The 18,107-nt window shown below is 36.9% G+C and overlaps 1 protein-coding gene across 3 annotated transcripts in view; it reads left to right on the top strand.

The window, feature by feature from the left end:
* The window catches only part of PPHLN1 (periphilin 1), a 64,103-nt gene that overhangs the window by 6,580 nt on the left and 39,416 nt on the right, over positions 1 to 18,107 (top strand). For 2 of the 3 annotated variants that reach the window (XM_039570288.1, XM_039570290.1), the window contains exons 4-5: positions 2,092 to 2,271; positions 2,719 to 2,774. In XM_039570288.1, the coding sequence (XP_039426222.1) occupies positions 2,092 to 2,271; positions 2,719 to 2,774 (236 nt within the window). The remainder of the gene's footprint in view (positions 1 to 2,091; positions 2,272 to 2,718; positions 2,775 to 18,107) is intronic. The other variant, XM_039570291.1, reaches the window with a different exon arrangement.

The following is an 18,107-nucleotide window of genomic DNA, read 5'->3' on the forward strand; positions in this document are numbered from 1 at the left end:
TCTGCATTTTCAGCGAGTAGTAAATCAGATTGATTTTCACAGGGCGTTTATCTACTTCCTTCTCCAAAATACTTAATCAAGATAGGACAAGAGGAAAGGCAGAATGTATTTTCACATTTTTTTTTTTTTAAGTAGTTTGACTGACTGACACATTGCCAATTTAATTTAACCATCGCATCAGTGACATTTCTAAATTCTTTCAGGCTGCCCCGGGAACAATGTGTGAATAGGCATTATGAAAATTTACTTTACAGTCTAAAAGATACACTCCTTTTGATGCAAGAGTTAACTACATAGTTCAGTGCTAGCTTTGTATTACATGTGTTTGGAACTGGGGTTGAAGGGAGTAGCAGAATACACTCATGACAATTATTACTATCCATCTGTACCAAAACAACACCCCCAGTAGCTGGGAAAACCAAGATAGGGTATCTCTCTGCCATACTGGCAGATGGATATGGAGTTCCTTCTCATACAGCTCTGCAGATTCAAGATAGTTGGAAGGTACTTTCTGTCCTTGTAAGCCTGTGCCATTGTATTTGTGTCCACATGTAGAAGTCTGACTTAATTTTGACTAGACAAGTGAAATGGAATTCATTTGTTCAGTCTATTAATATGCTTAGTGTTTGCCGATAGGTATGTTGGAAATGAGATGTGCCAATGATACAGAATGACATATTTTTTGTCTGAAGAGAGCAAGAGATGTGTCCTCATCTAAACTGGGTGCTAATTGTATGCCAAGTATAGACTGTAGTAGAAACATATGCTTTCAGATACTGATAAAGAACACAACTGGATACACATTAAGCTTTCATGTAACTGTTCTATGTGTCAGGATAGTTGTGTGCTGGGGTCTTCTGGGTGAGGTTAAAGCATGGAACAGTTTTATTTAAGCCTCACAGCACATCTTTGTAGGACACCAAACTAAGAAAAAAAAAATTAGATGTGGAGGATGTTCAGTGAGGTAAGAGTAGATCAAGCGATGTGACTGTCTGTGTACTCTCCACTTTGCACCAGTATGGCTGGAGGCTGGCTTTGGATTGCCCTCTAGTCAGTTTGTTGGGTGGTCTCTGAAATCAGACCTAACTTTTTTTTTTTTCCTTGCATGGCAATATTTAGCAGTTTGTGAATGTAATGTGTTTTTCTGCAAAAACTCTCTGTGCATTAGATTGTGACTTCTTACTGTTAAAAAAATAGCTTGAGTGTCTTCCCCCCCCACCAAATTGCACATGCTAGCTCAAGTCTCTGCATTTGTAACTTTTATGTGAGGCCCATTAAAAATGTTTTGCTAAAGGAAGAAGATTTAAAATACAAAATCTTCAATTAATGTTTTCATTTGCTTTTTATTTGCAGTTGACTTACATAAAACTTAATTCTAGAAAATTGGATTTGTGTCTTTTGCTGCTGTGCAATTTGTACTTAATAAACAAAGAATTTCTTTAATTGGCAAATGGTGTATGATATGTTATTTGGAGGAAATAAATTAATTTTGTGTTCTAGCAAAAAGCTGCCTGAAACTTGCACTGAAAGAAAAACCAAGTGTGTTAAAATTCTGTCACGTCAATCCTCAGATCAGCTACTGCCTTGTAGTCAGTGTGTGCTTATCTATTCAGATTATGAAGCAAGGTCTGTCTTAACTACAGTCTCTGCAGTGTGGAGGATGTTAAGGACATAAGGAAAATAGTTAGCATTTTCAAACGGGCTCTTTGTTTTATAGGCATTGCGAGTGTAACTTTCTTTGTTGCATTCTAAAGATAATGTAAAAGTCTGAGAAGTACACATAGCTAACCAATGCTCAGAAAGTAGCTGATGCTACTGCTATAAACTTTCAAAAGAAAATTAAACAATGTTGAAAGTTTTTCCTCTGTAATTAAACTTGTAATGCCTGAGGATTGAATATGAGTGGTGTCCAATTAGATTTAATAAGTTATTCCACTGTCAGACTAGCATGATTTTTAATGTTTGCTGTTTCCCTGTGCAATTTCTTCTTTTAAGTCCCATATTTAGCAATAACTTGGTTTTACTTTTGTTTATTCATTACGGATATTCAGCTGTTAAAAGCAATATGATTTTGTTTGTTTTGTGGTTTAGAGTGATTACCATAGAATAGTAAACATTGTGCCCAAGAAGCCACCACTGCTCGAGAGGCCGGGGGACGGGAATTACAGTCGCTATGACGATTATGGTCACGCTGAGTACAGAGACTATGACGAGGGTCGCAGCTTTGCCCATGACCGAAGAAGTGGCCCTCCTCACCGAGGTGTACGTAAGGTGATTCTTCTCATGTGTTTATGATGTTTATTTTCCCATTAATGCTTGAATACCAGGTGATTAAAATACTGGAAAGGTCATCATTGTTGCCCCCTGCAACCTAGCTCTTTGAAATTCTGTAATTTCAAGGTGTTGATGGTAATTTATATTTCAAAGAGGAAATTCTTCTTCAAGTCAGAGCATATATATGGTTTGGAAACTTTTGTAGTTTTTGTGTTTTGTATGGCATTGCAAATTTGCTCTCTTCAGTATTGACAGAGGAAGAAAATAAAAGTAATGGGATACAGTGAATAAATTGAGAAGATACTTGCTGTGGGGGTTAATTTCTTTTTAGCTCATTAAAGGCTTTGGTTTTGCAGTAATTGAGTACCGTTTGGCAACAAAATACACCTGACATCTGATGTAGAGATACACGTCACACAGTTGTTTTGCATGTGTGTTTTGCAGGATGAATCAGGATACAGATGGGCAAGGGATGATCATCCTACAAGACCTGAATACAGGTATTTTTTGATGCTAGTAGTGCCATGCATAGGCTGTAAATATTTAGGGCATTTTACTTTGTTATCAAAACAGTTGGTAGAGCAGGCCAGTGAAATAACAGGGAAAGGACATCTGTTGAACTAAAAGACAATAGTGGAAAAATGTTTTTTAGTTGTATTGTTTGAAATAGAAATTAAAGAAATTATATGACATGAAAGTCTCTATTTTAGTATTTGTTTAGTAAAGGAAAGGAGGCATAATGATAACATCTTTAGGATGGTAACCTGGAAGTGTAAGTAATTTAATGGATCTCTGATCAGTCACAATTCTTACATGATTTCAGAGAATTCTTTGGTCTATTATTTGATTCTGTGGCTGCAGTACGTTGGGGCCACAATATAACAAAGTCTGTGCCATTTTAAAGGTTGGTGGAATAGATAATGGGATTGTGAAGTTCACCACAGCCTTGTTCTGAGCTCCCTGTTTTCTTAGCTGAACTGAAGAGTATGTATTTCCATCATATATTATGTTAATTTCTGTGAATCCCTCTTAGTCTGTGCCTCAGGTTCCCATTTATGAAATCTAAGGACTACTAGTAAATCATAGGGCTGTAATATACATATGCCTGCAATGATGTTTTATATGGGATTATTTGAGTTAGCAAATAAAGTGCACAGGATAGTGTTACACTCAAAATTTATGGACAAGGATGAAAGTCACCTTAAATATTTAGACAAGAATTGATTGTTAGTATAGCTGAAGTATTAGCAGTCTGATTTAAGAATGTCATCTGATGGCTGTGCTTATATATGCCCCATCCTGTGTTTCCACTTCCCGAGATACCTATTATACCAGGCCTGTATTTGTAGATACTGCGTTGTGGTGTTAGTCGTTATATGATAGAATAACTCCTTATTAGTGCTATGTGTTTCAAACTATGGTTGTACCATACCAAGATCAACAAAAGTAAACCAAGTTAGCTATAGACACCTGGTCAGTTAGAAAAATAGCTGTTAAACCAGCAGCAAGTTAAAAAAAAAGACTGCAAGCAGGTCAGGAAAAGCTCAGACAGAGCAAGCCTGACAAGCTTGCTCAAAGTCTTGGTCTTGTGGTGTTGCAAACTCAATATGAAGCTCTGTTAGTAGCAATATCCATATGGGGCCACAGAGTTGCAGTAGATACCTATTCCATTGCATGGGATGATTTAGACCTGACATAGATGGGTTATTCTATAACACCACCATAAAAGAAATCCTTCATATATCGTAAGGGTCTGTGTGCAATAGACTTCTTTCAGAATTGCATTCTTGGGGCTAGAAGCAATAATAAAGGGTTTTAAAAAGGAGTGTTTGATAAAAACTTGGGTAAAAATTCTTTCATCTTCTCAATTTAGAAGAATCAGAGTTGTTTAAAGCTGAGGAAAAAACCAAAAAGGCTGAGAAGAGTGAGTTAGTGTCAGGCAGTTTATTGTACACAGAACAAGAGTGGCACCCAGTGGTCAAAAATATGGTCTTAAATGCATCCTGATTTCTTCCTTTCGAAATGTAAGGTTAAAATGTCAACTCACTTTGTTGAAGGCTTTATAAGTGTGTTGTATGGTATAAGATAGTCCCATCTGAGTCTTTATCATGTACTTCAGACTAACTGTTACACAACTGCAATAATGCTATGGAAGAACTTCATAAAGATCTATGGTTCAAATACATTTGCAATTGAATGAAACCCTACTGATTTATTATATAAATACAGTAAATCTTGAAAGCAAAGTCTTGTGATCATACTGCTAAACGTTTGTCGTGTTCCTTAATCCTTAATTACGATTTTTTGCATATTGCCCACTATTGAGCAATGTAGTGGATCTCAAGGAGGAAATCAAAGTACATTTCTTGGTATATGTTGTCTCCTGTGGTGAAAATGCTAATTACTTTCTATTTCAAAGACATTTGCTTCACAAAACATGATATTAAAAAGTTATTTTATGTAAAAATGCCTTCGCTTTGGATATGCTTAGAATTATTTTAGGTAAGTTCTTTGGAGTATATATAATTTTTTTTTTTGAAGAAATAGGAGGACGTTTAAGATTATTTTACGAGAATGATTTTTTAAAAAAATTGCATGGAACATGGCTAAAGTGTAGTTAGAAGTTAGACAGTCAGGAGACTTGTATGGTTGACATTACTTGAGATTCTCCCAAAGTAAAATGCTGCTTATCTGCAATATCAAGTGTCTTTAAATGAGTCCTATGTGCAGTTTTGGGCACCACAATATGAGAAAAATATTAATCTATTAGAAAGTGTCCAAAGGAGGGCAACATAGATGGTGTAGAGGCTTGAGTAGAAGCATTATGAGGAGCAGCTGAGGTCACTTGGTCTGTTGAGCCTGGACGAGACTGAGGGGAGACCTCGTTGCAGTTACAACTTCCTCTTGAGGGGAAGAGAAGGAGCAGGCACTGATCTCTGCTCTCTGGTGCCCAGCGACAGGCCCCGAGGGAATGGCCTGAAGCTGTGTCAGGGGAGGTTTAGGTTGGATATTAGGAAATGGTTCTTCCCCCAGAGGGTGGTTGGGCACTGGCACAGGCTCTCCAGGGAAGTGGTCACAGCACCAGTCTGACAAAGTTCAAGAAGTGTTTGGACAATGCTCTCAGGCACATGGTGTGACTCTTGGGGATGGTCCTGTGCAGGGCCAGGAGCTGGACTTCAGCGATCCTTGTTGGGTCCCTTCCAACTCCTCGTGTTCTATGATTCTGTAATCTCTTAAACTTTGCTGTTGAAGAAACCAGCAGTTAGGGATTTTTTGTATTTTTTTTCCTGTGGTTTCTTTGGTGGTATTTTGTTGGGGTTTTTTTAAGCTTCTCGCCTTTTTCTTAACAATAGGACATGCTTGCTTACTTAGCATTTGTAGAGCTGTGGCTTCATCTGTGATGTGTCTACTGACTAGCAGCAGTTCTCCATGAGTGACAAGAGGATTCCTGAGGTTCTACCACTTAGCTTACTGTCTTTTTTTTTCTTGCCTTCCTCCTTATAGGGTTATGCTCCAGTTTCCAAGTGGCTGTCATTTATGGTAGACATTATCATGTCTAGCACTGAGTGGAACATTACTATTCCTTCTGCTATTTTCTGGACCACATGCCCTGTTTTATACAATGTTTAGGGAACAGCTGTTATCCTGACCATGACTTTATGGCAATGATACATGTTTTATATGTAAAAAATAAAGTAATTCAGAGGATGTGCAGGGCATAGATTTCAAAACGAGTTCCTAGCTCTTTCTCTCCTTTTGTTACCTAAGGAATTCTGAGCTCTAGGAACTGATGTGAATTTTGTTTTAGCTTGATTTGAAGTGCCTCTTGGTTCAAGTGTAGTTGACATATATGAAGAATTGTACATCATAGTTTGGAGAAAATTTTCTGCGCACATTAAGGCAATTTTAATGTCTTGATTGCTGATGCTATGAGGATTGTGAGACTTAGCAATTGAAAGGAGTAGAGATCAATTAAGATGTGACTTTGTACATTTATCTTGTACTGATGTTGATTGCTTCTGGAGTTATGTTAGTGCTTGTCTTGAGCAATATATTAAGCTCATTTATGCAAAGCATTCATGCATATCAGATTTTTTAAAAAGTTGCAGGGAACTATGCTATTATATGTAGAAGGATTCTAGTTTTGCAGTACTTCTCTGTGGGCCTCATAGCAATGGATTTTGCATCCAAGTTCATTTTTATAAGGTCAGATGAACTTTTCAGCGTGAAATGCTTTAGAAGTTTGTTAGCTGCTGTTCACTTTAGTCATGCCCAGTTTTAATCCTTTTGAGTGCACAGAGCATTACTTCATTCTTTTTTTTCACCAACCAAACTGAGTTTGCAAGATGGGAAATATATGAAACTTGGCAACTTAAGATGGGTAAGACTCATCTTCAAAGAGAATTACAAAATGACGCACTTGTAAATCCCAGCTACACATGCATTAAATTTGATCCTTTGAATTATCTGAGGCCCAGATTTTTGTAAAATAAGGATTGCCATATTTGTAGAATAAATAAGAAGTAGACTCCTGAGAAGTGGCTTACATAGGACATTTTTAATATCTCCTTTTCAGCTGTATATATGAATGATTTTTCCTTTGTTAAGAAAGAAACATATTGCTACTACGTGTGTTGTTTTGTTTATTGGTTGGGTTTTTCTCCCATGTTCTAAGTGAAGTAGGAAATAGTCTTCGTAGTCCAGTCTTTAATACTAATACATTTATACATAAAAAACCAGATCAACTTATTTCCTGGAGTGCGTAGGAAATATTTTGCAATAAATGGAAATACTGAAGTAATTTTGGTGCTAGGAATGAGAGAAGACTGTCTGGTAGAATATGGAAACTTAATGGTAAACAATTTGTGATCTGTGAACAACTGAGGTCCATCAGGCAGTTCTGTGTTTTGTTTTGAAAGTATTTAAAATCAATGGCTTATTGTCTTTCCTCTGAAAAATTTTATGTGGTTTTCTGAATATTAAACTTGCAATTACCACTTTAGGGTGGTAAAACATAATATACCTTGGTTTTTGTAGATGCGTACACCTTCACAGTGAGAATGTTTACTGAAGGCCATAGAGAAAACTGGTTGCAAGTGCGGGGTGGAAGCCCTGCAATTGTGGCTTTTTGATCTCTGCTTGAACTACCCTTCCATTTAGTGATTAACCCCTTGTAAGTGCACAGAGTGATGACAGGATGTTGTAGAGGTGTGTTCTGAAGGTTGTACATTGAGAAGAAAATTCTTCTTTGGTAAGAATGGTTATTTTAAATGGAAATGTTTGATGAGAGAGTCTCCAGATGGAAGTGAAAGGTCAGTGACTCTTCTCTCAATAAAGCAGCATTTCATATTGAGAGTTCAGATGTGTCATAGGCCAAGGCAGTTACCTTTACATTGTCACCTTTGAATTACAGGGGGTAGGTTGTTTCTTGGGGTTTTTTTCTCCTCCCTGTATGTATTCTTTGATTAACGAAATAGTGAACCTGTTTAAATATTATGCTGTTTTAAAGCAGTGTATTATATTGTGGGAGGCCTTTAGGCTTTGGATTTAAACTTTCCTGTAGTGTAAACTGATCTATGTCTTGCTTATAGAAGATAAACTTAGCCAAAGGGATTTATGAGAGGGTGCTATAAATGTACATAAGTCTGCTGTTTTGTTGCAATATTTGACAGCTCTTAAGAGACACCATACAAGAACCTCATTCTTTATTAGAAAAAACATGTGTGGAGGGAAAAAAAAATGGCAGTCACCCAAAGAAAATGGTCTTGCTTTTGACAGAGATTGATAAGCAGCGTTGTAATCATACTCATTAGCACATGCCTTTTTCTTTTAATAAATAAATAAAATCTCTGCCTGAACATTGAACCTCTCAGGTATTCACATGGCTGAGTAGAGTAGCTTGTTTATTCATATACAAAATTGCAGTTTCCATATAATAGAGCATTGTGGTAGATTCGTTATACCTGTCTACAACTCCAGGCAAGGACTTGTCTGTTGAAATCTGTTGCTCAGAAAACCCATTGTGTTAAGCTGCTAGCTAAATTAGTTTATCTTGGCTTATGATATTTTGGAGGGTGGAGGGGGAAAATTAGAACCTTTTGGAACAAGATAATAGGTAATATACAACTTAAAAGTTGTTTCTGGTTTACACTAAATATTTAATGACTTCACATTCAGTTCATGTCTTATGCAGCAGTCTTACTGATTCAGTAATTTCTACATTTTCTTTAAGAACTGTTTTCTGCTCCACTGGCTCTAGCTCTTTTGTGTTTGGGACAACCAATTTGTTTGCAAACTGAGATTTGTATTTCATAATTTGAGTGTCATTACTCAGAGTTAAATATGTCTGATTGTATGCCAGCACTTTGGGTTCTGTAGGTCTATAAGTTTTTATTTTGAATGGATTTTAAGAGCTCAAATCTTCTCATGCAGATACCACGTAGCATTTTAAAAATGCCCTGTACTGAAGACTGAGTGAGGAACTGTCCACTGTTGCAGGTCAATTGAAAGTATAAAGGTTTCAGTTCGGACAAGTCTGGTTTTATTGCTGTGATGAATCTTTTTTCTATTTAACTTAGAACCCAGAGACTATCTATGTGAACACTGCCTGTTTTCTTACTAGGAATTTTGTGTCAAACTGAGTTTCTGCTGCATATGGCTCTGTGTCCATATATGTAGAATTATGCTAGAAACTTCATTCAAAGCGAGACTGCTGTCATTCCACTTCTGAAATGTTTGCACTTGAGAATGGGGAGAAAAGGAGAGATTAGTAGACAGGGTTTCAACTGCAGTATTTTTTTGCCCCCATCCTATAATGTAAAACTATGGGGAGGAGGTAGAAATTCCTCTTATTTTCAGCTGGGTTTTTTTTTACATGTTTTAGCTAATTGTGTGGCTAAATTGGAAGGCGAATGTTGCTTTCACTGGCAGCTGGTTTTAGTTGCTGAGAGATTAATATTTTAAATATTTTTCTTTGCATAACAATTGACTGTTACATTTATTGAAGGCTGTTTTATTTTCTTTGCAAAATTTATCCATCCAATTCTAAAAAACAAGTTTGCTTTCAGAAATTGCTTACTGATAGTTTTGTTCCTTTTAGAAGATCTTGTAGAATTCTAACTGGTTATGCAGTTTCCATCTCAGGATGAGAGAAAAGAGTTTAAACTATCAAATTAGCAGAACTTCCCACGACCTGATTCTTTTTTTCTGCTGAGCTTGTAAATAAACAGCCTCATACAATAGAGCTGGCCTGTTATATGAAATGTGGAATGGTTCTAAATCCTGGCTTTAACTTCTCTAAAAGCCCTAAGAGAAAATTGGGTGAGCTTGTTTTTGAAAAGCATAATTACAGTAGGTATTTTCAGTCTGATTCTCTGTGTATGGTATTTTTTATACTTTGGTCCTTCTAAGTGTTTCAGTTGTATTTAAATACAGTTTCTCTGCTCTGGCTCTGAGGCATTGAGAAAGGATAAAGACAGATATTTACGAACTTCGCAAAGAACATTTTTATATTCTTAAAAATCGTTGTTGAGTAAGGAATGCTAGGTAGTAAATTGACTTGTAAGTATTTATTTGACAAAATTTCAGTAAACACACCAAATTTGGTGAAAAATACAAACCCCAGAAGTTCTCATCATGTCAGTTCTCAACAACTATCTTGTTTATTTGACTTGCTTTTGATCCAGAGCTGTGTTGCCTTTTAAGGATTTGTGGCTTTTTGTGTGTACAACTGTTTCCCACTGTAGTTTTTGTAAGGTTTTAAATTGTCAGATAGAATTGATATCATCATTGTATTTTTTAACAGGGGCTATTGCATGAGAACTGTTTACTACAGGTGTTATGATATACCTATAAGGGAAAATTCAGTAGTTGGTGCAAACTCAGTTAAATTTTGTAATAACACTGATTTGTTGTTTAAACCTAAGACACATCTTGGGAAAATTTTGATTTTCTTCTAATAAATGCTGTTTACATAATGCTAATAAACTGTAAGGAGCTTCTCTGTTTACAATGTATGATAGGGTAACGTGCCTAAAGATAAGATTATGTACCTTTACATTGGAAGGTCTTGGCTAACACATCTCTTAAAGGAAGTCTTTAAAGCAAGTCTTAAAGCAAGCTCGCCTGGTCCAGTCTTATAGCTAACACTGTAGATGGTATCAAACCTGCAGGTTAATGCTGGATTGGGAGATAATGAGGCAAACTCCCTTGGGTAGCACTTGATTATTCTGGAAAAGTTTCTTGACAACTTTGTTGAAAAACAGCTAGCTACTGAGAGACAGTGGGGGAGGGAAAGAGAAGGGAGTCTCCCTTCGAGTCCTGACAACTTCTGTTAAGACGGCATCTAACTAAATCATCTTAATGAAAGCCAATGAATTGGACTGATGAATGTAGTCATGGCTTTCTCATGTTGAGGACTTTGACATAATTTCCCGTAGGAAGGTAAATTCTTCTTCAGCTGTTAGGTTTCAAGGACTTGTTTGTTATCTTTTGAATATACGAAACATTTTAAATTCAGTTCCCATTGAGAGAGGGTGGGAATATTAGGATACAGGAGAAGAGAGGAAAAAGTTTAGTGTTACTGATAGTTTAGGCATCCTTTTGTTAAGCATTTTGCTTCAAAGAGAAAATTCTTGGTGTGCCATTTCCATCTACTTTTGTGTTTAGGGTGTTAGGATCTACATCTGAGGAAAAGTTCATCAGTAAACCAATTCCGTGATCTCATGCTATTGGTATTATTTTTAAAAGATGATGCTATTTTTGCATGGTAGCAAATTATTCTCAGTGTTAGTCCTGACATTAGTTTATGATATATATTTGCATAACCTTAAAGGTTTTTTCCTTTGTATATGAAACTCTATAGAAGTTGTTTATGAGCTGACAAGAAATGCTTTTGTCTAAGTGAAACTGAGTATTGATGTCATTACACACAACAGGGTTGGGTCAGCCAGCTGTGGGAATGTCTTTCTCTTCTGAAGTCTGACTTCTAACAGTGGGATGTGTTAAATTAAGTTGTATCTTATCTAGCCTAGTATGCCTAATTATTTTTGAAAATGATGCTTGAGAGCATGATTATGAAATTTGGAAGTAAAATGGAAAAAATGTTTTAATGTGTTGACTTATGGAATAATTAAAAGGTTTGAGTTGGAAGGTACCTTAAAAGGTCATCTAGCCAACTCCCTGCCATAAGCAGGGACATCTTCAAGTAGATTGGGTTGCTCAGAGCCCCATCCAGCCTGACCCTGAATGTTTTTCCAGGGATGGGTTATTTATCACCTCTCTGGGCAACCTGTTCCAGTGTTTTAGCATCCTCATCATAAACATTTTTTGACAGAGCCTTTTCTTCTCCAGACTGAATACCACCAACTCTGGCAGCCTTTCCTCATAGATGTGCTCCATCCCACTTGATAATTTTTGTTGCCCTCCTTTGTACCTGGTCGAACTGTCCATCCATGTCTTTCCAGGACTTCAGAGCTGGGTGCGGTGTACCAGGTGGGATCTCATCAGAGTAGAGTAGATGGGCAAACTAATTTATGTTTTTTTAGTAGGCTCAGTATGCATTCTACCATTTTTATCTTGTTAGATGCATTTTTGGAAGCATTTTGTAGAAGGATTATCTAAGTAAGGTGAAAAATTATGTTAACAGAGGAGATTGAAGTACAAAGCAATGAATTGCCTTCTTTAAAACCTCTTTTCAGCTGCTGTCAATATTGTAATACTTTCTAAAACTTGTCTCCGTTAAACAGCATTCTCTTTTAAAATTTATCTTTGAATTTACATTTATTGCTCACAGCTGGTCAGTGTTGCTAGATATGTATGTCTGTTATTTTTAGGGAAAAAAAGGAGTATTACTACTTTGAGTCTTACTGATTCTAACTTCAACTGCTCTAGAATTCTCTCAAGGAACCTGTTTTATTTATCGTAATTAATTCAAAGTCACGAGTGTGGTAAAGAGACTGATTTTCCTACAGTAACAATGTATTTCCACAGCAGTTTTAACTACCTGCGCACGTGCCATTGCGGTCCTTCCCCTCTCCTGGTTCTGTTTCAGGTGTTTGTACATTTCATGTAGTTGGTTCTGTGTGCTAACCCACCACAATGAATTAAATAATTGTCTGCCAGTTTGGTTGCCTGAGAGAAAATATCAATGCCAGGTTAGGCACGGAATAGGAGTATGAATCCAAGGAAGGTTGCAAAGTTCAGGATTGCAGCAGCACCAGTTTCTGCAAAGAACTGCTATTAAAAAGAATAACCCTGAAAAATGCATCCCAAGCTTGGGAGATGGAGAGGTGGTGGAATTCAAAATTATACGAGGTAGAAAAGGGTTACAAGCATCGCAGGTCACTGGGCCTGATGGTGTTCCTGTAAAAGGCAGTATATATGCAAAAAATTGTAGTCATGTTAGACAAAATCTCCATTGTAAGCCCTCCCTACAGTCTCCCTTTCCTAATCCCACCTTTCCCTTTTACCCTATGTCCTATTACCCCCAGTGTATTCCCAATCCGTTTTTTCATCCATGGTTTCCCTCCCAAAACCATGCTTTTGCCAATTGTTTCCCCAAAAATCCCTTTCCAATGCCGAGTGGGGGATGAAAAGGGGGAGGGAAGAAATTAAACCCTCTCCTGCCTCAGTTTCCCCACAAAGCATGCTCAGAGAGTTCTGTCTCCCTTCTGTCAGCCCTAAGATGTTCCACAGAATCTGTTTGGACATTTAAAGACTCAGGAGGGTGGCTTGTTCTGTTTTGAAACTGTTCTTGTTACGTTTATCCAGTTGTTTTCATTCTCCTTTTATTAAAATAAAACGGGTGAGGTGTTGGGGTCCCTCCCCTGCCGTGTAGCCCTGGGAGAGGGGCCCTGAGGGCACAGACACGGGGTTTCCCTGCCCCTGCTCAGCCTCGTTCCCATTGGTTGGTTTGTGTTCCCTGCGCAGGCAGAAGGACCCTTGGTCCCGTGACTGGAACAGTTCCTCGGCAGAGCTCCGGCCATGCGGCTGGAGAAATAAACATCTCTGAAACAGCTGTCAAGAATCCGTCCATATATATTTCCTTTCCACGGGACTCCTGGTTCGATATATGTATGTTGCAGTATCCCCACTGCAACAAGTTTCCATCAGTAAGAGCTGTCATGGAGCTCCAAAGTTAACTGTTATTAAATCACTGAAAGAACTGAAGGCATACAAGAGTTGCAAAAGAATTTTTAATAAGGAATTTTCCCAAGCAGCATACCTTGCTTCTGTGTTAAATATGTTAAAGCAAGTGATATTTATAATATATAGGAAATGGCCTGCAAAAAGAGGCAACAGATATTAATGTTTATTATAGAGACTGTAAACTGTAGTCAAAGTGAAGGGAAAAAGCAAACTGGAAAATAAAAAAGATAAAGCTACATGGCTGAATAATTTATAAGAGGAAATGTCTCTCTTAACTTTCTGATTTTGAACAAACTATATACCTGACAGGGAGGAATGAGATCACATAAAGAAAAATCCCATTATGTACAATGGATTTTTTGCTTCATATACGTAGAATGTCTTTTATATTGAGAAATCCAGAAGCAGAGGTAGTAGTGTGCTAACTTTCATTGAAATTTGCGATACAGAAGTCCATACAACTATTACAATGCTTAGAGGCATATAAGCAAGTGAAACTTACTTGACCTAATTGCTTCAAATCTCACTTTAATTTAAGACTAAAAACACAGAGATCTGTGAAGCATTTATCTAATACAGAGAAAAATGGAGTGTTTTTCTGATTTATAGATCTCATTAAGGGATTTGGAAATAGAAAAAAAGTAAATATAGTAAGGGTATTGTCTGTCAGTATTACTGACATAAAGTATTACTGCTTGCAAACCTGTTCCACAACTTGTTCTTTCCTTTTGCAGCTTTTTATTGATCGTGTTAGAAAGTCAACCACAAGAGTTGATCAAATCAGCATATCCTAGTACAGAGCACTACTTGTTGCATTCTTTTAAGTGTCAATGAACTAATGGCGTTCTGCAGCACAATGATGAAAAGTCTAAGTGCTCCTCCAGCAGATATTTAATGGTTTCTGGGTTCTTATATGGAAGGATTTTAGAGATAGCTTTTGGAGAAAGAGTAATAGCTTGCTGAACATAAAATTCCCTTATGTCCCTAAAACGAAGTTCAAAAAGATTTCTTTCTGGGGCTTACATTAAATTGTTTGGCATGTACTAAGTGTGAAGTAAAAAACAAAGTAAATTCAAAGCTCCCAAAGAAAAGACGCTTTTGTGGGGTACCAATGTGCTTTGGTACCTCAGGGAAATGTTTTAAAACTCTTTCCTGTGTGCTGGTCTCTGTGCCTGAGGCAGGATGGCAGTAAAAGTGCAAGCACCTACTTAGAAATCTCTGTCCATTAGAACTTTGTCTAGAAGCTAAAAAGATGACCAGTTTCTCTGGTCTGTTAGGGCATTAGGGAAAAAAAAAAAGCGTGTAAAGTACCATATTGTGCTTCCAGGCTTTTTTCCAATTTTTAAGCTCATATTGAGGTAGAAGATTTCAATTTTTTCGATTTTGAATTAAGTCTGTTTAGGACTTGATTTAGTTGCTACTGCATAGTCATAAAATGGGAGAGGTTTATTCCCTGAACTAGTTGTCTGAAATGCTTTTACTCTTCTGGGGTGATAGGCTGTTCAAAGTGCAGTTGTAAATGTTGTAGCTGTTTATAGAAATTGAAACTTGGTCCAACACTTTAAGCAAATACTCCCTGTGGAACTTAAAACCTATGTTTTATTTTCTGTTTTATGGAAATTGGGGGGGTGTTCATAAGCCCTTGTTTTTAAAAAGAAGAAAAACCAATATCACATGCATTTGAATGCAGCTGTTTTGTCTAATTTGATCTTAATTTGTCTAAATAACGTATTTTGTCTTTGTTCTGCAAAGAGTTTTCTGAAGCTGTTGGCTCTTAATTATTTGGTACTTAAATCTGTGTTTTTCTGGACTCCCTGTTACTTGTTTCTCTGTCCTTTTCTGTATGATTGACCATATTTTCTCCCTGTCAGATAATAGAGAGTTTTAGTTTAAATATGCTTTTATTGTCTGGGCTTATCTTGCAGCAAGTCTAATAGTACGTTATCAATGACAGTAAAAAGGAGGAGGGTACTCTTTACTAAGGAGAAAGAGCAATGCAGTGGGATTTCCAGTGCAGTTGAAGTGCACAGCTTTACTATTCAATTAAAGGACATAGAGGCATTTATTTCTCTTTAATGTTGCTATAATATTCAGATTGTCTTATTTTTTATTCTCTGACCTGTCATGACATCCCGAGGTGGTGGAAGGGAGAGAGGAGTTGTGTAGCTTTCATACTGAGTGAAGTGGACAAGTGGCATCAGCGTGGGGATTGGTGTTTGCTTATGATAACTTCAGTAGTACTGCATGCAGCATAAACATCATGAAACATTTATTTATTTTCAAATTTTTTTGGTACATTTGGTATTTCTAGGTACCCTTTTCTGCTTGAAACAGTGTTTCACAATGCCTGTTTCCTTTTGCCTTCATGCAAAAAGCTGTTAATAAGATGACACTGGCTGGTCCTAATTATGTTAATTTCCTTTAGAGCAAAATGCAGGTATCACAAGTGCTCCAGTTACTTGCTTAGTCACAAAATGTTGAAAACCAGTTGTCAGTAAGAAATCTTATCATCATTTCAAATGTTCAAATTAAAGCCATTGGAACCAGGTGCAATTTCTTCTATCTACAATGGTGTAATTCACTGTATTATTTTAGCTTATGATAAATCTGCATAACGGTCTTTGGACAATAACAAGAGATTTACTATAATCTCCAAAGCAGAACCTGAGTAAGTTGTTGGTTTGTTGCACAACTGTGTACTGTGTACTTTGGAAACAAATGGAATGAGGTCTGGGAGAGAGGTGGCTGGAATCTTGCACCACCTACATATACTTCGAAGATGTTAAAAGTGGAGGTGTTCTTGCGTCTTCTTTTAGAGGCTGGGGGTGTTGTATATTTTATTAAATATTTTCTACATAATATGATTCATGTTGGTAGCTCTTGCAATGTCCTGAAAAAGCAGGCAAAAGGATTTTTTATTTTAGCTTCCTCCCCCTTGTCTCTGCTTTATGAGACAGAAAAAGTATATTCAGTTAAGGATTCAGTTTAGATCTTGTCTGATTTATCTCTTTGCACTGAAGTCTGGTGTTGTAGAAACTATTTATAGCTTCTTCAATTTATTTATAAAACTGTGAGAGTTATTTCTAGGCAAGGTTAGCAATTAAGTGCAAGCCTGTAAATGGAGTGTTTAATCCCTTTGGCAATAGCAGTAATCTTTCTCAGATGGAAGGGATCACAAAAACATCTCTGATGACTTTTTTATCTCGGTTATAGACAGTACTCACCTGTGAATTACTGGAAGACCCTCCTGTTTCTGTTTCACAGCAGTATGCTGTTTTGTTGTCAGTCTTCAGCTCAGTGTCAAAAGTGATGTCCACTATGGCTGGACCATAATGCAGGTTAATGTTCTAGCTGAAAAGATGAATGTATTGGGACATAGAAGTCCCAGAGAATAGTGAGCACGAAGTATTGTAGGCTGTTTCCCAGTAGCACAAATTCAATGAGAGTGATCTAACAGTACTTTACTCTTACAGTAAAGCTTTTTCCTTTATTGCATGTGATGTGCTTCATGTACCCAAGTACCTCTCTATTTCCAGGCATTTCTCTTCTAGGAAGTGATTTAATTTTACCTTTAAGTACTCTTAAGATATAAAACTGACACAGTGGTTTGTGTTAATCTTTGTTTCACAGAGCTTAAGCTATACCACTGTGTTGTTTCTGATCCATAGGCAACTGAAAATCTCCCCAGTGTTTTATTCCCTCGGTTTTCTGCTGTGCAGAGTGTCATACTTTTGTCTATTCTGTAGTTGTGTTTTATCCTTGAGGAAACTGGAACTGATGGTGAACTGAAATAGCTGTCAGGCTTGTGCTCTTCCCCTAGCTGCCCTTGGTGAATGGTATATCACAGTATGGCTCTTTTTGTAACATTTCAGAAGCTCATCCAAGACTGTCAGCTTTAGTGAGAACTTAATGGTCGAGTTTCGTTAAGGTTAACAATGATACTGCTTCCTGTTGCAACACTGCTGAGAGAATAAAATTGTGCTTTCAGGATTAAGTGTGAATTATGAATACACAATATAAAGATTTGAGGGATGTTATATAAAAGGGATTAATTCTGTATTTGTTGTTAAGGGTAGTAGCTCTGTTTTAAAGTTACAGCTGAGCACAAAATTTTGCATCTCTATTAGATATTGTCCCTGCTCAATAAACCTTTTGAGTATGTGTTGGAATCTGAAGCATGCGCTTAACTGCTTTGCTGAATTGGGGCCTTCATTACCAAATTGCAGGTGTATGTTCACTTAAGTATTTAAGGAAAAAAATAACTGTAAAACAATACTTACTTTGTTCTGTTCAGTGTGTTACATTAATGGAAAACATCAGAAATGCTGTGCTGTTGCTATGCTGTCTGAAACAGATTCAATATAGTTAATGACTTGAATGTTCTGTATGAGATATGGTCCAATTAAGAATTAACATGGAGTGATGAAATGAAAATGCAAAAATTGAAAGTGAGATTCTATTTTATGGTGCTTAATATTATTGTAGAATAAGGCTTTCAAATGTTTTCCTGTTTAAAAGTGTGTTTCAATTATGTTTTTTTTCTAATTCTTACATGGATATTAGAGCATTTATTATGTGTGTGCAATAGCTGGGGCTCTGTAAGCATTTCCATAATAAAGTTCTCTGTATACGAGGGTTTAATAATGTGGTCATAAAAGTGTGTTTTACACATAAAAGTGGTGTAT

This window comes from Corvus cornix, chromosome 1A (genome assembly GCF_000738735.6).
Source record: "Corvus cornix cornix isolate S_Up_H32 chromosome 1A, ASM73873v5, whole genome shotgun sequence".
Lineage (NCBI taxonomy): Eukaryota > Metazoa > Chordata > Aves > Passeriformes > Corvidae > Corvus > Corvus cornix.